The sequence below is a fragment of the Phlebotomus argentipes genome, unplaced genomic scaffold, assembly GCF_947086385.1.
Source record: "Phlebotomus argentipes unplaced genomic scaffold, Phlebotomus argentipes genome assembly contig_39, whole genome shotgun sequence".
Classification (NCBI taxonomy): domain Eukaryota; kingdom Metazoa; phylum Arthropoda; class Insecta; order Diptera; family Psychodidae; genus Phlebotomus; species Phlebotomus argentipes.
This window is the reverse complement of record NW_026776182.1, coordinates 1223162-1241425: the sequence shown is the minus strand read 5'-3', so window position 1 is coordinate 1241425 and position 18264 is coordinate 1223162. Positions and strand designations below refer to the sequence as shown.

Here is an 18264-nt window from a genome sequence, read left to right as displayed (position 1 = left end):
CCAATTCTTGGATTTATCTGCCCCTCAGTGGGCAATCCTTTCTTATTCTTCTCAATTGCAGATGGCAAATGGAAAAATATGTGAGAATTAGCAGAGGAGAATAATAAAGGAATTAACACGTGCCATATAAGAGGATTATCTGGTGAAAATGTGTCAAAAAGGCGCAATTTGGCGAGTGTGGTGGCGGAAAAAGATTGTGTGGGGCAGCATTTGTATCACTGGAGTGGAATTTCCACGTCGGTCGTGTAAACAATTCCATTGAGTGCTCGTCAACAATCCACCCAACTGTGATGTGAATATTTAACAAGGCTTCTGCGAGACAGAGAGTCAGTCAACATGGAAATAAATAATGTGAAAATGCGCCCCAGTGGATCCCTAATGACTTCTCGGGAAGAGATGGAAATGCAAGTGGTGGAATGGGCGCACTTTGGCGGATTTTCTCCTTGGGCGGGACAATGGTCAGTCTCAATATGAGTGGCGAGGATCCGCCGTGAGGGTGGAATATCCATCCCTGATCCCTTGCTATGTACAGGCAGCTGTTATGTACGGTGGAAAATCTTGTTGAGGGAGGGATTGTTACTTTCTAAAGAGGATTTTCACTTCTCTTCTCTTTTTCACTGCAATACTGAAGAGCTTCTCATGTTCACTTCACTGCCTTTTTCCCATCGCAATTTTGCTCTCTTTCGTTTTTTTCCCTCAATACGCACGCTTTTCACTGAGCTTAACGGCACGAAAGTTTTCTTCGCTGCGAGGCGCAACTGTAGCGGTGGAAAAACTCCGTCTGACTGACTCGCATGCTTGAGACGAACTAAATACAAATTTCCACGCTACAGACTTTTCCTCATTGACCCACCACGAACACAGAAGCATCCTCGTGGCGCAAAGGATTGACTACACAGGCATCGTGTGGGAAAATTGCTCTGTCAAATGTTGTCTAACATTCAACCGTTTTACTCCCTCAGGCTTGCAGGTATTTGTGTGATTTTCTCTGGCTTACAATGAAATTTTCACCACATTTGTGCGATTTGCAGCAAATTGTGAAATTTTCTCGAGTTTCTGATGAGATTTTCACCACATTTGTGTGATTTGCGGGAAAATTTTTAAACACATTGAGAACTTTTCCGAGGGAATTTTCTACACCTTCAGGATGAATACAGCATAATAAAACCACACGATGCTTTTGTACTTCATTAACAAACAACGTGAAAGCCAAGGATGGACAATTGTGGAAAGGATAAATAGAGAGAAAATTGCCGTTATTACCTGTCATAGTAAAACTCAGATCAATTATATTTTCACATCATTTCGATCTTCTTTATTTCAATATCCTTTAAAAAAAAATTTGTTTAAACGGTACTATAAATATTCAAATAAACTTAACAAATCTCTCAACAAAAATTCGCCTTTGAAGCAAAAGAAAAAAGCTCAAGAAAATTATAATTTTCAATCCATAAAATTTATGCTAGTCATTCTTTTTAGAAAACTTTATTAAGATTTTCGCAAATTGCTACAAAAACAACAACTTCACTTACATCAGTTGCACTCAGTATAATAAAGTAGCCTCAATGTGAAATTATATAGGTGAAGCTCGTTGAAACATTTCATGATTCTCATCACGAGTCTGTAGTTTACAGAATATATTTCACTGGGAATTATTTTTCCTGCTTCTCTTCCGTTGTAAGAAGCAGGATAATCACGCCCATTGAAAAGTACACTGAGAGTAATTAGGAAACCATATAAATTTTGAGAAAATATTTTATTTTTCACTATTTTTACTTCTTCCAAACACAGTTCATGGAGTTTTATTTCAATTTTCTTGCCATGTTTTTCTTTTTCGTTACAATTTTCACAAAACACTTAATATTTGTTTTTTCAATTACGCACTGAACGCATAATTGAAGAGATTACCAATTTATGCATTTAAGAAATTGATCAATTTCAATGCGAATACATCATGAACTGCCGTTTTAGATTTTGTGAAGGCCTCGCTTTTTTATCATCTTTCGTGGGCTACTTTGGAAAGCTCTCAGAGGCAAAGAATGTTAACTTAGCAAAATATGTGTGTTTCTACATCTTTTTTTTTCCTTTTCGGGTACAACAAATAAATTATTACAATCTTCATCTTTACTAAAAATATTACACCTACAAAAAGAGGAATCATATTGTTGTGTTGCATTCTAAAGACAGTTTATCCGACTCTCATGCTCTCCTCATCGCACTAAATACATGTAATTTTTTAAAAAAAGAATTTCGTTAACAAAAATACACGCCTTCTCCAGGTTAAGGATTCGCTGTTACTCTACTTCTCTTTAGCACTTTCTTCGCTCGCATCTAGTTTAGAATGTCTTTTATTCTCAGCTAAAATCACGCTTAAACTTTTACTACAACTGTCAAAATTACTTTAGTATCAATTAAGTCTAATCAAACATTTCTAATTTATCTTCTCTCTCTTTTATTTTATCATTTCTATGCTTCATCGAATTACATTCATATATCAAATAATCATATTCCTTTTTCTTTTTTTTAAGCAGTAACTTGTAACCGAGTGTAAATTTTGGTTGAGACGCAGCGATTTGTGCACATGTTGGACGCTGCGTGAGAACGAATGGATATATAATGCGTCTAAATGGAAAGGAGAAAAAAGTCCCGGAGGGTGGATAAAATGAGAAAATGACCGAGACATTTAGTGTCAATACATGTGGGGAGGGAGAGTGCGGGGAGAAGATTAAAACTAATGCCCTTCCATGTCCCCATCCTCCTCCGAGTCGGAGAAGTCATTTGGGCGACGATATAAGTGCTGAGCACGCTTCTTAGTCGGTGGTGAACTCGGCAGGGAGTCGTCACCCTGTTCAGGATCATCGTCATCCCCATTGACGGATCCAGAGGGACTCCCGGGTGGACTAAATGCCTGCATTATTCGCCCCTTTGACTCATTCCAAATATTCGACAGGCGCTCGCGTCCGAACAACAGCAAGAATGTCTCGATGAAGTCTCGTGACTTCTCCTCCCACGAGCGCAGAATGTCCCCCTTCACCTCCTTCGCCTTTCCCTTCAGCTCGTCCATCTTGTTCTGCAGCCGGAATTTCTTCTCATTGAGAAAGGAGACATTGAGGTCCTTGGCTGAATAGCCACGCGCCAAATTCCGACGCACATAGATGTCATAGTCCTTCACGATGCGCGCCACGATATCAGACGTGGACACACCTTCAGTCCTCTCGGTGGCCACAAACATTCCGCGCTGCTTCAGTGGTCCGTAGATATCGTTGGTATCCTCAGCGCCGTACGGGATCTCATCGTGCGCCACGAAGTCAATCTTGTGCTTCTCCAAATACTCATCAGATATCTCCCATGGTGCATCTGAGATGATCTGCAAGCAGAACAGGTCTTTGTCACTTTTTGTGCCATTGTGTCACAAATCAAATCCACATTTGAACATCTAATTAGTCTGAAAGGTTTTCAAAGCAAAACACAGTCATTTGAATTTGCTATTGCGAAACATTCATCAATCGAATTGAGTTCAATTTCAGAGGTCAGTCTTTTTTTTCTACAAGTTTAATTTAGTCCATTATTTAAAATGTGCAAGAATTGAGGTGGTTTATCTAATATGGTTTTGGCAATTTCTGTGCCACCAAATTCTCGTGCGTTTTTTTTTTCTTTTTCACTGAACTCATTCGCTAGATAAGGCATTTTTATTTGCTTCGACTTCTTCATGATCCCATTGAGTTTACACTATGTGATGTGTTGACTTCTATTTCAAGTGCAAACTCGCCACTTTTGGTCGATTTGCACAAGACTTTGCGAGTCTTGGTTGTGTACAAAAACCACCAAAGAGACCCCGATGAGATGCAACTTCAACTCACCTCATCCACGTAGCGACAATGTCGCACAGCCTCATAGCGCTCGCGATCGTTCATCACGGTTCGTCCCTTTCGACTGTGCGTGAGTTCATCACTGCAAACACCCACGATAAGGTAGATGTTGGGAAAGACGTTCTTGGCCTGCATCAGCTGTCTGGCGTGTCCCTGATGGAAGAGATCATAAATGCCGTCCGCATACACACGCACGCGTCGCGGTGCCTTGCCACTTCGTGCCATGCTGTACGTTATCTTGATACTGTAGTCACACATCTCGCGCTCCAGACACGCTTCTGGATCCGTAGAGAAGGGGGCCGGCTTGCAAATTGTCTGCAAAAAGTAAAGAGAAGCGGTGAGTCAGGAGAGTAGAAAGACACCATGATTTTTGTGTGTGAGGAGAAAGATAAAATTTAGATCTTTGCGTCATGACCTTCAAATATTTGTAGAAAAAAAGAAAAGAAAACCACACACATTCTCGTCTCCTACATTTTGGGAGAATCGTGCGATTTCTCTCTCTACACGTTCCCATATATTTCATCCAACATCCAATGCCGCATTTTCTGTCTACAATATTCTCTGAATTTCACAGCTTTTGTAGTCACAAGACAGTCAAATATCACTGAAAATTGTCAATCTTTGTAGTTGATTTATCAATATTCTGACCCATAAAACACAAGTTCATTCTTATGCTGTTGACTCATTTCTTATATTTCATGAGAAAAAGCTAGAATTCTGATAAAAGTCCACATTAAATTGAATACATTCAGAGTTTCCTCATCGAGAATCGTGAGCTGTGTAAGATTTGGCTGATTTTCGCAATAAAATCATCCATCTCGCTCTAAAAACTCTTTCATTCGCTCATACACACTTCCATGAAGAATTAAAGAGTCAAGCGCACTTGTCATGAAATAAAATCACCTGATTTTCTTAACTTCTCACTCAATATCAGGGAAGTACTTGCAATTGACATTGCTTTTCCCACCTTCGTCAATTAATCAATGAGTGAATAATACATCAAACTTGTCACTCTACCAACATAAATTGCTGAATTTACACCAGAGAATAAATGTCTGGCAAGACGAAAAACACACTTTCAAAATATCTCCTGAGATTCTCTCACATTCTTATTAATTATACGGGTCATTTATTCTCAAGCAAAATAGCATACGTAATAGATAGATAATATTTTAAAATATCTTTTCTTCTCAAGAATGAAATTAGGGGTAAATGGGGCAGTTTCAGATTGGGGCAGCTTCAGATTTCTTAATTTTCTCAGTGATTTTTACATGAATAAATTCCTGGTCTTCACACAATGTTTGTAGTCGTTAAGGACTACAATTGACGAAAATTTGCACAGGATTTGTCTTGACTGTTTAGATAAAATAAGTGAAAATTGAAAATCACTCACAAACTAGAATTTTGCTGCCGAATTGATTGCGTGTTTTCTCCATTAAAAAAGCCACAATTCGCGTGAAACACAATCAAAGGTTATTGAGAATTAAGTAGAGATTCTAAATATGCCCGAACTTTTCCTCCTTGGCACGGCCTTTTCAGTGGGTGGTGGAAAATGCACAAACACTGCACACGGGGCAGTTTCGGATCGCCACGGACTGACAACAGCGCGCTCTGACAGTCTGACGCAACATCACGGTCGAAATTTTCTTGTGGCAAATATTGAAGATTTTTCACAAAGTGCCGTTCTGTGCTGCATTGCTTCATCACGTTAAACGACTTCTTAGTGGAAAAGTGAGAAAATACACGCGAAAATCACTGATTTGCACTGATTTGATTTGTGGTGGCACTGAAGTTGCCACCACTCACGCATGGTGGCGTTGCGACACAGGAAAAATGACGGGCAACTTGCTTTTCGCTCAGACATTTTGACAGTGCGTGCAAGGGTCCAGAAAAGTCGCGAAAATATTACTTTAAAGGCGATTCTTAGGGAATTAAACAGTTTCAGTGCGTAGAAGAGATATCAAAGTGATCATTTGTTCGCGATTCTACAATTCCACAATGGAATTTAAGGTAAATATCAGTGAAAATCTGAAGCTGCCCCAGAGCAATCCGAAACATCCCCGTGCGGGGCAGTTTCAGATAAATTACAATATTATTTTTATTCTCCTTTAGAGGAAAAACCATCAGTTTTAATGCCCAATGAAAGGCATTTTCTGAAGCTCAATAGACGAGAGTTTATTTGAGCGTTGGGATCATTTCAATATATTCAGCCGATTTTTCAAGAAAAAATCCTAAAGTTGGAACAGCATTTTGAATCTGAAGCTGCCCCACTTACCCCTATATATCTGTGCTTAGTAAGAATCATGTCTGGATATTATAGTAAATATTTATATAATTCTCTGTGCTCTAATCTGTCTGCGTGTGTTGCAAAAGGCATTTTTCCTTATGGAGTCTCTAAACTTTCAATCAGCCACTGTACATCACGCGTTTTCAGCCACATTTTCGATCGCGTCATCGGAACGGAAATTATTCCAGGAACATTTCCACAGGGTGTTGATAAATACACTGTCGCTCGAACAGAAATAGAAAACACAGTCTCTCATTCTAATTCGTCCTCTGCCTTCCCGGAAGTCACAATGCCAGAGCAAAATTACCCACTGAATCCGAGGCAAAAGTGTGATGTAATAAGGGAAAAACTCATGTAAAATCAAGCGTATAAACTCACTATTTCGTCAGGAGACGTTTTCCACATCGTAGTAATTTCACTTTGCGGTATTGGTGCCATTGTCAGATGATTCTATATGAAACAATTCAATCCACAATCTTCCACTGCAAATCAAGATGCGGAGAGATAGTGCGGAAAGTACACTTCCTATATTGAATTTACAAAAAAGAAACAGCAAACGTTTGTCGTTCAGCGGTGGAATTTTAATGGAAAAATTTTCCCTGAACGTTGCGCTTCTACACTTTTACACAACGCGCACCACAATCAACGCGCACAGCTGAAGAGACACTGTATTGAAAATTTTGAAAAGAATATCTCATGAGTTGGGCCACAGAAAAAATGTCTAATATTTGATAATTCAAGTGACGCGCGATCAAGCGACTTGAGAGTTGTTCGGCGCTCAACACACGACTAAATTCACGCGGATCGTTTCTAAAAGTGCGGCCAACGAAACATTTTTTTTTTTACAGTTCTCGAAGCGACCTTTTTTCTACTCCTTTTACTAGATTTTTTTTTGCGATTCACGCAAAGCTCTTCATTACATGCTCTTTTTCGCTCCTCTACTTTGCACAATTGGAATTTCTTTCGCTGAAAATTGCTGAGTATTCTTTGATTGTTCACTCGCTTGGCTTCTCTTCTGTCGCCTCTTTGCTGTGTGTTTGTTCTGTTACAAAATTAAATCTCGAAGAGCTTTGACCCTTCAGTCGATTCATCCCAGTAATTTTGCAAATCTTTCCATACATTTCAAACACTTTGCCAACTCTCAAAATCCCAGATTTTTGCTTCGCATTTTTCTATCTCTTTCTCTCGCTTTTCCCCATCTTAGCAAGAAAATTAGTTAAATTTACAACTGTCAGTGAATTGTGGCATGATAATTGACATTCTCCTTCCTTGCCTCGGTGGAACTTTTTTTACATGGATTCTCAAATACTTATGTTTCAGGCAAATTTTCTCCCTTTTCCCATCACGAATTCTCCCATGAACTTGATCCTATAAAAAATCTACATTCACCCATGATTGATGCGTCTCTTATTTATTGCTCCAAAGAGACTGAAAGAAGACACTAAACTCACACACACACAAACGCAATGGAGAGAAAATTGACGCAACCGCGAATTTTTATACTAAGAGCAAAAACTCTTGAGACGTGACGACAAGAAAAAAATCACACAAAACTGGTTGTTTCGGCATCGTACGATCGCTTGGAGGTCAATTACGTGACTCTGTCCAATAGGATTGATCTCAAGTGATTCGTCACTTGATGACGCGAGAGAGAGTAATTTTCTTGCCATTTATGACGTGTCTCACGCCACGAATGTGAACATATTTCGCCTGCCAAGAGTGCCAAAATCAAAAAGACAGCCAAAATTCAATTCATATCACATCTTCAGATCACTTGAGACATTTTTGTGTGCTGCAAATTGGCTTAATATACGATTTTGCTGCTGAACGAGACAGAAAACGGGTCACGTACTCGTGGTGACTATGTGCTAATGAATGATCCCGGATTTTATATACATAGGTCATTTTTTCCCGAGCTATGAAAATTATCTGAGCAACACTCGAAGCGTATTATCTTGCACATGATGAGTAATCAGTGATTAGCCCAATGTAAATACACATATTTTTTTACCCTCTTTTACAATGTCTCTGATCGAGATTTTTCATAATAGCAAGTTTACCAATAAATTGTGCGTGAAGTCCAAACTGTGCGGTTTTTTCTTCATGTCAAATCGATAACGTATCATAAAATTGATAAAGTTTAGCCGTGAAATTTCAACAGAGCTTTATGATAGATCTTGCATAAGAAGATAGGCATTATCATACGCTTTAAACTTACAATTTATGAATGATTTTTTCCTCCTCCGGCAATAAGGAAAATCTTTCTTGTGTGGACTTTAAGTTTAAGTAAAATATAAACATTTCAGTTGAAAGTGAATATATTCTCTGACACAAATCAAAGCCTCTTAAGCTAGTCATTATATAAATATCATTGGAGGATTTGTTGACTCAACAGTTTCAGCACACAGAGATTGACATAGTTCACAACTGACCTCCGAGGGATTTCATTTGCAAACCACCTCCAGAGCCAGAGTAAATGACTATTTAATGTGGGAGATAAATCACTTGAGTAGTGTTTGGATGGCAAATGAATTTTTAATGTGAATTTCCAATTAGATTTTCTGTCATTTGCAATTTGCCAAATCATAAAATCCATTTTCAGAATTTGTCAGCAATGCTTTATCACTTGATAATGTGATTTTCAGTCATGAACATGTTTGAAGTTGAAACAACACGGAAAATAGGACAAAAATAGGTAACAAAATGTAAAAGGTGTGTTTGCAGTGAAACATTTGTCTCCTGTTACGAAGTAAATTATTTAACTTGACTTGCACAATAACAGTTATTTGATCAATCTTGCTGTCTTGATAAGGAAAAACGGTGATATTTCACCACTTTCAATTTGTGATTACAATTTATTTTTCAAATTCACAAATCGGAGAAACTTTTGCAAAAGCATTGATGATAATGACAGTGTATAAAATGGCAATAACAATATTCCTTCACAATAAAAACCCTTTTTATTGGCTATTTTGCCTATTCTTCCAATGTGTTTCTCTCTTTTTGTTCCCCTATTTGCTGAGGAAGGTGAAATTACACCTTTCTTTCTCAACTTGTGCTACATTTTTGCTGCTTTTTCACAGTGTTTTCTCTTTCTGTATATTTTTTTTTCAATTCTTCAACCCATCAGCCATAAAAACTGCAAGTGAAAGAGTTATAATTTTCATCTATGAAATATACACACAAAAAAATAAATAATTACTCATTTCACGTTTACGTGGACTGAGTGTGGCAAAAAATCCCCCCGCGATTGTCGAGCCTCGTCGCGAGTCATGCTGAAAAACTGTACTTTGATCAGCGATCACACCACAAAACACAGTAACACCCAGGCAGAGTGCACAATGTATTCAACGACTTCTTGCCTATCAACCACGGTCTTCCCATATCTCGAGAGTATTGAATTTGATGAATGTGACACTCACATTTCCTCTACGCCAGTGTCCAATTTCTGATTTGATTTTACGCTGGAATTTTATCAATGCGGCGCTTAGCATGACGTTTTATCACATTTCACGGGCGAGAGATTTTATTTTGGGAAAATCTTCACTCACACACACACACAAACTGAGCTGAGGAAAGCTTAGGTGAAAGTTCACGTGACTACCAAAAGTAGTAAATCAATTAATCCATGTACGAGGCAGAAGATAAAGTTCAATTAGAACTGTACAAATACACACCCGTTTTTCGATCACTCGAATCTCCCTCGTCAATCTGTCCAATGTCAGTTCATTTGACCCAGAAAAATATTTCTTCTATTATCACATCCCAAACAGAGAGGGAAAAAATTGTTAATTTCAAAAGACTCTTTGGGATACGTTTCAGAAATCACACAGAGATATGAAAATTGCGTGGCCAGAATTTCCAAAGCATTACACAGAGGGAATTTTTTTTTTTTTGGGAAAGTCAATACAATATTTATACGCATCAATTCTCTGTCAAATTCAATATAGTGAGTAAATTTTTCAGCAAACACCCACCAATTTTGCCCCAATCACACAAAAAAAAAGTTCCACTTATCGCGACATGGCGCAAAAATATGAACAATATTGATTTTTACGATAGTAATCGCAGTGAAAGCCCCAAGTTCAATACATAAAATCAATTATTATGGAATATTTTTCGTCGAGTGCGCAAAATATCTCAAGGTTAATAATCTAATCACACACCCGAGCGATGATAAGATTTCTCCTCGCACAGGTTCAAGTGGGTTTTCCTGCGAGAGTGAAATTCTGCAGTCAAAGAATTCATAATAATCATCAAAACTTGATGAATTATTTGCCTCAATGCTTTGTATATATTGGGCGTCAAGCGATCGATTCCCTCTCAGCTTGACAGACTCACCATGTGCTCAATTCTGTTCCCGGACGCCTCCTCGTCCATTGCCGCCGGATGGCTGCCATTCTGCTGGCTGGTCGCGGCGGCTGCAGCCTCCCTCTGGGCAGCACTCTCCTGCGCCATGTGCACATTCAGCTTGGTGGACAGCGCCTGATGCAGTCCCTGATCAATTGACGCCGCAAAGGACGCATCCCTTGGTCGTTTCCTAGTGCTGAGCGATGTCGCCGCTTGACTAGACGTTGATGCACTCAATGTTGCTGCAGACATATTTCTCTGTATCCCTGATTCGTCTCTTTGGAATTCACTTATTCTCCGGGATTAGAGCACACCGTGTGAGATGTCCTCGGTTCTCGTTTTGGTTGTCCACTTTCCTCTCACACCCACACACACACACAATTTCCGCAATTAACTCTTGTTGGGGGTGTCACTCAAGAAACTCGTGTGCATTTGACTTGTTTGACCTGCAAGAGAGAAGACGATTCAGAGAGAATTAGAGACACAGAGGACAAAATCATTAATGTCATCTGAGATTGGTGTGAGCGAGAGACAATTGAGTTGAATTGATATGCGCAGCCCAGAGTAGACAAAATAAACCTCCTTCGGGGTTGCGCATTCTCAATAGATTCTGCACTATCTTCCATGTAACTTTCTGAATTAATTTTCGTTTATTGTTCATTTAAAGTGATTAAAGTGGAGAAAGGCCAAGTGACTTTGAAGCAGTTGAACATGTGAAATTTATGTGATGTTAACTGCAGCCAATTTGACTCGGAAAGCACGTGTTGTTCAACTCCCGTTGAAAATGTTTAAAAATTAATGACAAACATTTTTATTATATACTGCGCCTAAACATTCAGTCAAAGTCGACAGTATCGTTGAATAAATGTGTCTTTTCTATCATTACAAAACTGGACAATTCTATAAATGTTTAATTTCTCTTTTTATAAAATAATGTAAAATATTTTCTTCTTTATTCTTACAACTCAAAATGCCTGCTTTTAAACCCATTTATTAAAAAGTCAGACAGATTCCGGGAGATATGAAAACTAATTGACTAAAGTCTCCAAAATAGCCATTCAATTTAGACCGAAATTGGGCCAAAACTTGGGGGAAATGTTGCGTGTATCATTAAATAATAATAAAATTTCACTCCACTTCAGCCCAAACTTGATAAAACGGGCTTCTTCACTTGCATGTTTCATGAACGGACAACACTCTTGGTATCCCTGGAGTGAGTCAAAATCTTCACACACTGAATATCCCTTCTTTTCGGGTTTCGATTCTCTTATGTAATCCGTCTGGCAAAGCTTCTTCGCCGCAGGATTCTTTCACACTGACTATTCTTTCTTATTGGTTGTTTTCACAGAGATTTGGAAAAAATTAACAGACATCCAAATTCTTTATTGATACTCTCAAAATATTGCTAATTCGATTAGATTGCCTTTTATCATCTCTCTCTCTCGCTGTTCAGATACAACACTCTGATGGTATAATTTGTGTGTTTGAGAAGATGTTTTTCTTGGAATCTCACGGCAGAATTTATGCAAATTCGGCATGTTTTAGCGTGATATTAAAATTTTACAGCATTCACTTGGTCACGAAGGCACGGTCGAATGCATTTCCATGCTTTTTTCTCCTCAACTCTCTCGTCTGCTGATTGTGTTTCACAGCAGAATTGCGGCCAAATGATTTATTCACGATGTTAATTTGTCTGATTTTTTTCGTGCCTTACTCTTGAGTCCATTTGCAAAGTTGATGATCTCCTGGGAAGACTGGTCAATAAATTGAGGTGTTGCCCAACAACCAAGAGAACACACAACACACTGGCCTGGACGAGTGATGAATGCAAACTGTGGGACACCGGCAGTACCTTCCGCGCTATCGTCGATTTGGAGTGATTCAACGAGTGGATTGCGTCACTCGCACGATGATTCCGAGAAGTCAGCTGATGGTGTCCCCACATCACGCCTGCGTGGAACTGGAACTGCTCGCTTGGGAGGTTGATTATTCCTCACTACGAGCCGCCAGAGGATCTTCCTCGAGCCCCTCTGCCATCGAACCATCGACAGAGGGTCAAATTCAGACGACTCCTCGGCAATCTCGTGGCATCAACATAATGGATTTGCCCTTCGAGGAGAGTGTTGTGGTGGAAAAAGGGGGCAATTTCACTGGCTCCAGTTCGATTGGCTCTCAAGCGAGACTGCCAATGATTTCTCTGGCGAGGCTTTCAGCCTCGTTTCCCAGCTCCCAATCAGCGCACAGAGAATTGCGTCGCGCGATAGGGCACCGGAAGTGTGTCTCGAATCGATTGTATCTCCACGTAGGCAAGAGTGTGAGGAGCACACACGGGCTCCCTGGGCTCAGAGTGTGACTGTATGCCAAGTGGGTCACAAAGGGCCCTCGGCTCACGCCACTGCCTGACACCAATCTCTCATGCGCCAACAGTGACGTAATCTCCACGTTACTCACTTCTGGTCACTTCGTGGCAGCGATGTGGCCGCCGTGCTGGCGCCACGGCAGGTGGCGATGCCCCGCTGAAGCCCGTGCAGTGCCCCCGCGGACCCGGAAAGTCTCACATCACGTGGACAGTCGCCTGATAAGGCGGGAATCCAGATAGCTGGCCAAGTGGCCCCGCCAGACATCTCCCAACACAACCGCCTAATTATAGCAACGACGAGGAAGTGTTTCTACGTATCTGACTAATCAATTATATGCAGAACTTGCTACATTTGCCCCCTAGGTGATCGCTGAAAGACGTTACCTCGACAATATTGCGCTTTTTTCTCCTCTTGATCGCTGTTTTCCTTCACAAAGGTCACTTTGGAGTCACAAGCAAAACATCACACAACTTTCGCAATTCTCACTTGTACGTGAACACTCATGGACAAGTTGAATAAGAATTTTTCTCCTTCCCTCGATGTGCCTGGAAAATCTGCGATGTTGTTGCAATTGTGCAAATTCTTGACTGGAATACACCACGCTGAATTCTCCGCTGATTATTTTGACAATACAAATGTCAATTTCCTTTCAACTTGTCGTTTATACACTGAAAAACTCGAGGAAATCGGATGTCTTCTCACTTTGTCAATGTCACTCTTAATGCTGAAGAGTTAGGTGTTGTCCTGAGTATTGAGTACACTTATTAAGTTCATTGAGTTTTAATTAGCACGTACACTTAGTCACTGCCGTTTCTGGTACAACATTATTTTGTACAGAAGAGTGTTTATGATTTTTGAAAGACATGTATGTTGGCTGTGGTGTTACACAGATGGCGCAAGCTTCTGACGCTGTGCGTCGTATAACAGTTGAATAATGGTATAACAGTGTAGTTGCCGCGCCATACATATTTGTCAGCACTTTCCTCGGAGTATATGAGGAATGTTTCCGTGTTTTCTTCTTAAAATATATTCGGGCTGATTTAAGAAGAAAAGTTGGAGCTCTTTCTGTATGAATTAAATTAATGGGAAATTACTAGACATATAAGCAGAGGGAGTGAAATGCTGGTGTAAAGAGTTTTCTTACGCGTACTTGGTGTAGTTGTATGCCGGGAATTCTTCAGCCGGGTCGTGATGGTGGCGCTAGTGTCGGTAAGCTGTGTGTTTTGTGGGGACAATAGAAGAGATTTTGTGGGCAGAAAAGTGGCTGAAAACTTGTGAAAATACGACCAGGAGTGTGTGTCCAGTGTGGCAGAGGTCGTGAAATTATCAGTTTTAATGTGCGCACGAGGCGATGTCGGCGTCAATAGGTGTAAATCTGCGGGTAACGGGCCACTGCAGCCAGGGCGGACGGAAATACATGGAGGACTTCTTCTCAGTGGCGTACCAGCAATCGGAGGATGAGAAAGATCTCGAGTACGCCTTCTTTGGCATCTACGATGGCCACGGGGGCTGCGAGGCGGCCACATACGCCAAGGAGCACCTGATGAACGAAATTGTGAATCAGAAGCTGTTTTGGTCTGAGAACGACTCTGACATATTGAAAGCCATCCGAGAAGGTTATCATGCCACACACAATAAAATGTGGCGTGAACAAGGTACGTACGTGTGCTCGCACACATTCACACGCCCCATGGACGCAATATCGGTGCGCGAGTGTGGAAAAGAGAAATCAAGCTGAGGATTCCAAAAGGGGAGCGTCATTTGTGTCTTGTTTGCCCAAGAACATCAATGAGTGACGCGCGGGCAGGTTCCGGGAGTTTTTCTTCTCGGAGACATGGCCGAGGGACTGCTGTGGGGAATTTCCCAGGGGCTCAGCAGATTCATGTGTAGTGGTAGGATGATTTTGAGTGTGTGGCTTTGGGTGGAAATTCCCCAGGAACTTTCTAGATTTTCACGTAACACACAGCGAAGAAATTGGATGAAAACACTTTCCTCAAAAAACAGCTATCAAAATAAGTCAATAAATCATTTGTACTCCTGTTTTTGATATTGATATCGTAATTTGCTGCAGAAGCTTTCAATTTATAGTTGTTTTATGGCCCTAAAACTCGATTTATGCAAAAATTCATGAATGTTCCATAAGTTCTGTCGGGTGTTTTTCACAATTTTACTCGTTGCGCTGTCCCTGAGTTCGCGAAATGCGGTGCCTCTTGGTGGATTTGGCGTGCGGTCGGTCTGAGCGAGGGGTCATCGAGTGCGAGAGGAGTAGAGGCAATCCCTTGTGTGGGACTGTGTGTGTGTGCCTTACGGCTGCACTCAATTTCCGCGCGCAACCAAAGACTGTGGGAGAGACAATCAAATGCGGTATAAAATGTGTATGGATTTGAATTTTGGGCGCCAAGATGATGTCGTGTGGCACGTGTAATTGATTTTCCCGCCTTTCTTGCACGGTTCTCATCGCAGGTGTTTTCTCTCTCTCTCTCTCTCTCTTTGCAGAAAAGTGGCCCAAGACGCCAACGGGATTGCCCAGCACTGCGGGAACCACGGCGAGTGTGGCATTTATTCGTCATGGGAAAATCTATATTGGACATGTGGGAGATTCAGGCATAGTTCTCGGCTATCAGGACGAGAGTGAGTATCTCGTGTCTTTCACCTTATTGTGAAATTCTCCACTCTCACTTGCGGCCCTTTCTTGGAAATGTGGATTGAGTCACATTGTGAGAAATGCACTGTATAGCGAGAGAGGGAGAGAATGGAGTTTGGTGAGTCAGATGCTTATTGGATTGTTTTGGTTTCTTTCTTTTCCCACCAGACAATCCTCAATGGAAGGCGCGTCAGCTGACGCAGGAGCACAAGCCGGAGAGCAATGTGGAGAAGACGCGAATTATGAACTCTGGCGGGAAGGTGGTGACAAAGTCCGGCGTGCCACGAGTTGTGTGGACACGACCGCGATTGGGGCACAAGGGTCCTGTGCGACGGAGTACGCCAATCGATGAGATTCCCTTTCTGGCCGTGGCACGAAGTCTCGGTGATCTGTGGAGTTACAATTCGGAATTGAATGAGTTCGTCGTGAGTCCAGATCCCGATGTGCGCGTGATATCCATTGATCCAAAGAAGTTCCGTTGTCTCATCTTTGGCACTGATGGCTTGTGGAATGTGCTGTCGGCGAGTGCCGCCGTGGAGACTGTCCACGGTGCTGAGGTGATCAATGAGCGCAATATGTTTGCCAATGCTCCAAAGAATTGGATAAATCCGAGCAAGTATCTTGTGGACAAGGCGCTGGAGAGGTGGAGCAACACCAAAATGAGGGCGGACAATACATCCGTGGTGACAATTATGTTGGATCCGCCAGGACCACCCAAAAGGGATCTCATCAGATCTACCTGTCCGAGTGGAGCGCATATTCTCGATCATGTGCTATACATTCAGAATGCCGGTGAGAAGAGCATGCTGGGACGGTGTCAAGGAGATATGGAAGGCTCCGCAGTTCCGCCGGTTCTCGCACAAATGCGTCCGCCTGATCCCTACGCACCTTCCACAAGTTTCGACGTTCAGCATGGCCTGCATGGCAGCAATCCAACATCTCCAACTTCCTCAGGATCATCCTACATGAGCAGTGGCTTCGTGGAGTCATACAATAGTCTACTGGAGGATCACGAGACTCCGTATCATCATGAAGCGTACACAGATGTCTTGCAGACGCCGCTGGAGTTGCTGCAGCATCAACAGTCCACATCACAATACGTAGTGGCGGCCTGTGAAGAGACATATTCCCTCACGAAGCTGGAGACTCGCACTGAACAGCTTTCCGCCATGGCAGCGGCATTCTCTGGGGACGCCAGAGAGAATCATCTCATGGAGATTGACTCCTTCCACGATTATGCGGGCTTCGGGGCGTCCACGTCGCAAGCGAGTGCGCATGAGATATCCCACCAGACGCTGACACATGCCGGCAGTGGACCCACCACTGAGGAAATCCTCGCCTACTGCCGTCGCATGACCGACAGGAATGCCCAGATGGACACTGTGGAGCGATACTACGCCACATCGGCGTCTTCGCCAGGCAATCCGGGCACTTCAGAGACTGCCGCGGACATTCAGGTGATGAACATTGTGGGCGTTCCTCTGTCACTGGACGACTCCGTGCAGATTCACGAGATCTCATCGAGCAATCTGGCGCCGTGCGACAGCATTGGGAGTCCGAAGGCGGGCGTCAGTGGCCAGGCGACCGGGCAATCCCACCAGATGGAGGAGGAGTTCAAGGGATGTGGCAAGAAGGACGATTGTGATATGACTATGCATGATGAGGGTGTGGATGCAGCAAATGTGCCAAGGAGAACGCTGAGAAGACCACAGCGTCCCAGTGCCAGGCAGGGCGTCGTGACGCGGTCGCAAGACGCCAAGACGCTGGTTGGCAAGGTGAGACAGAAGGAGAATACCAAAGCGAGGAGTGAGGTGAGATTCTGTCGCAATCTGACACTCAGGAGTGGAAAGATACTGCATGCCGGCGTGGGTGGGAGGCTGAGGAATGTCCACACGAGGGCAACGAATCGCCTGAGGATCCTGGCAGTTCACTAAGTTCTGGCAGAAGTCATTGGATGTCGCCGCACAATAGCGCCACTATTTTAATGTTTTTTTTCTGCATCATATGAGAATGATGATGCGAAATCATACACTTTCAAATATGATAAGAGGACATTTCGTACAAAGATATCTGTGGATGATATAAATCTGTAGCTGATAGAGTTATACTGACAAAGAGATACACATTTTAAGAGGAACATAAGGTAGAAATGTGGTAAAGTTTACAGAGATTTATGGTGAAAATTGTAAAGAAAACTATTAATGAACAAGTGCCTCCTTTACTATAAGAGAGAGTTACCAAGTTTTTTGGGGGAGTTGCACACGCTATTAGAAATTATACATACATATTCATCGATTTTATTTTATCAATTGACAAATCCTTTTTACCATATTTTTTAACACCTTTTATTGATAATGATATCATTGGAAACATATGATAGCTAGCCCTTCTAGTATATCGTAGGTGGCATCATCCTCATTAGCATTTACAAGATTACGTTCGACATTGTTTGCCTAAAGAGTTTCTCACTGGGTTTATCAAGAATCAAGTTGGAAAAATATGATTTTATTAGGAGTTCGCAGGTGACCTTCTTTTGTACTGATGCAAATGATCATCTAATGGCGTGAACAATCTTCTGTGTAATATTTACATAACACATTTGTCAAAATTGTTACTATAGAAAAAGTCGAAAACAAGAATAATATATTAGCTATATTTACGATAGTAAATTGGTGTTTTTCTTTCCTATAGTAAAATTTGTCTTTTTGAACTGGTTGTGAAAAAAAGCGCGAATCTTGCAAATTCACTCGCCGA

At 41.6% G+C, this 18264-nt stretch overlaps 2 protein-coding genes across 4 annotated transcripts; one reads left to right on the top strand and one right to left on the bottom strand.

Annotated features, from left to right (window-relative positions):
* Positions 1–1318: 1318 nt before the first annotated feature.
* Positions 1319–13364, bottom strand: LOC132263717 (choline-phosphate cytidylyltransferase A-like). Of its 3 annotated transcripts, none has more exons than XM_059763650.1 (4): positions 13250–13364; positions 10498–10952; positions 3861–4184; positions 1319–3367 (listed from the first exon to the last, which is right to left on the bottom strand). In XM_059763650.1, exons 2-4 carry the CDS (start codon positions 10756–10758, stop codon positions 2732–2734), a joined length of 1221 nt encoding a protein of 406 aa, XP_059619633.1. In that variant the 5' UTR covers positions 10759–10952; positions 13250–13364; the 3' UTR covers positions 1319–2731. The 3 variants fall into 3 exon arrangements, with proteins under 3 accessions (XP_059619633.1, XP_059619634.1, XP_059619635.1); XM_059763651.1 differs by lacking the exon at positions 13250–13364 and adding an exon at positions 12221–12353; XM_059763652.1 differs by lacking the exons at positions 10498–10952; positions 13250–13364 and adding an exon at positions 6535–6835.
* A 428-nt stretch (positions 13365–13792) lies between these two features.
* LOC132263710 (uncharacterized) lies at positions 13793–18179 on the top strand. Its single transcript, XM_059763635.1, has 3 exons — positions 13793–14521; positions 15363–15497; positions 15679–18179. Exons 1-3 carry the CDS (start codon positions 14218–14220, stop codon positions 17442–17444), a joined length of 2205 nt encoding a protein of 734 aa, XP_059619618.1. The 5' UTR covers positions 13793–14217; the 3' UTR covers positions 17445–18179.
* Positions 18180–18264: the final 85 nt, after the last annotated feature.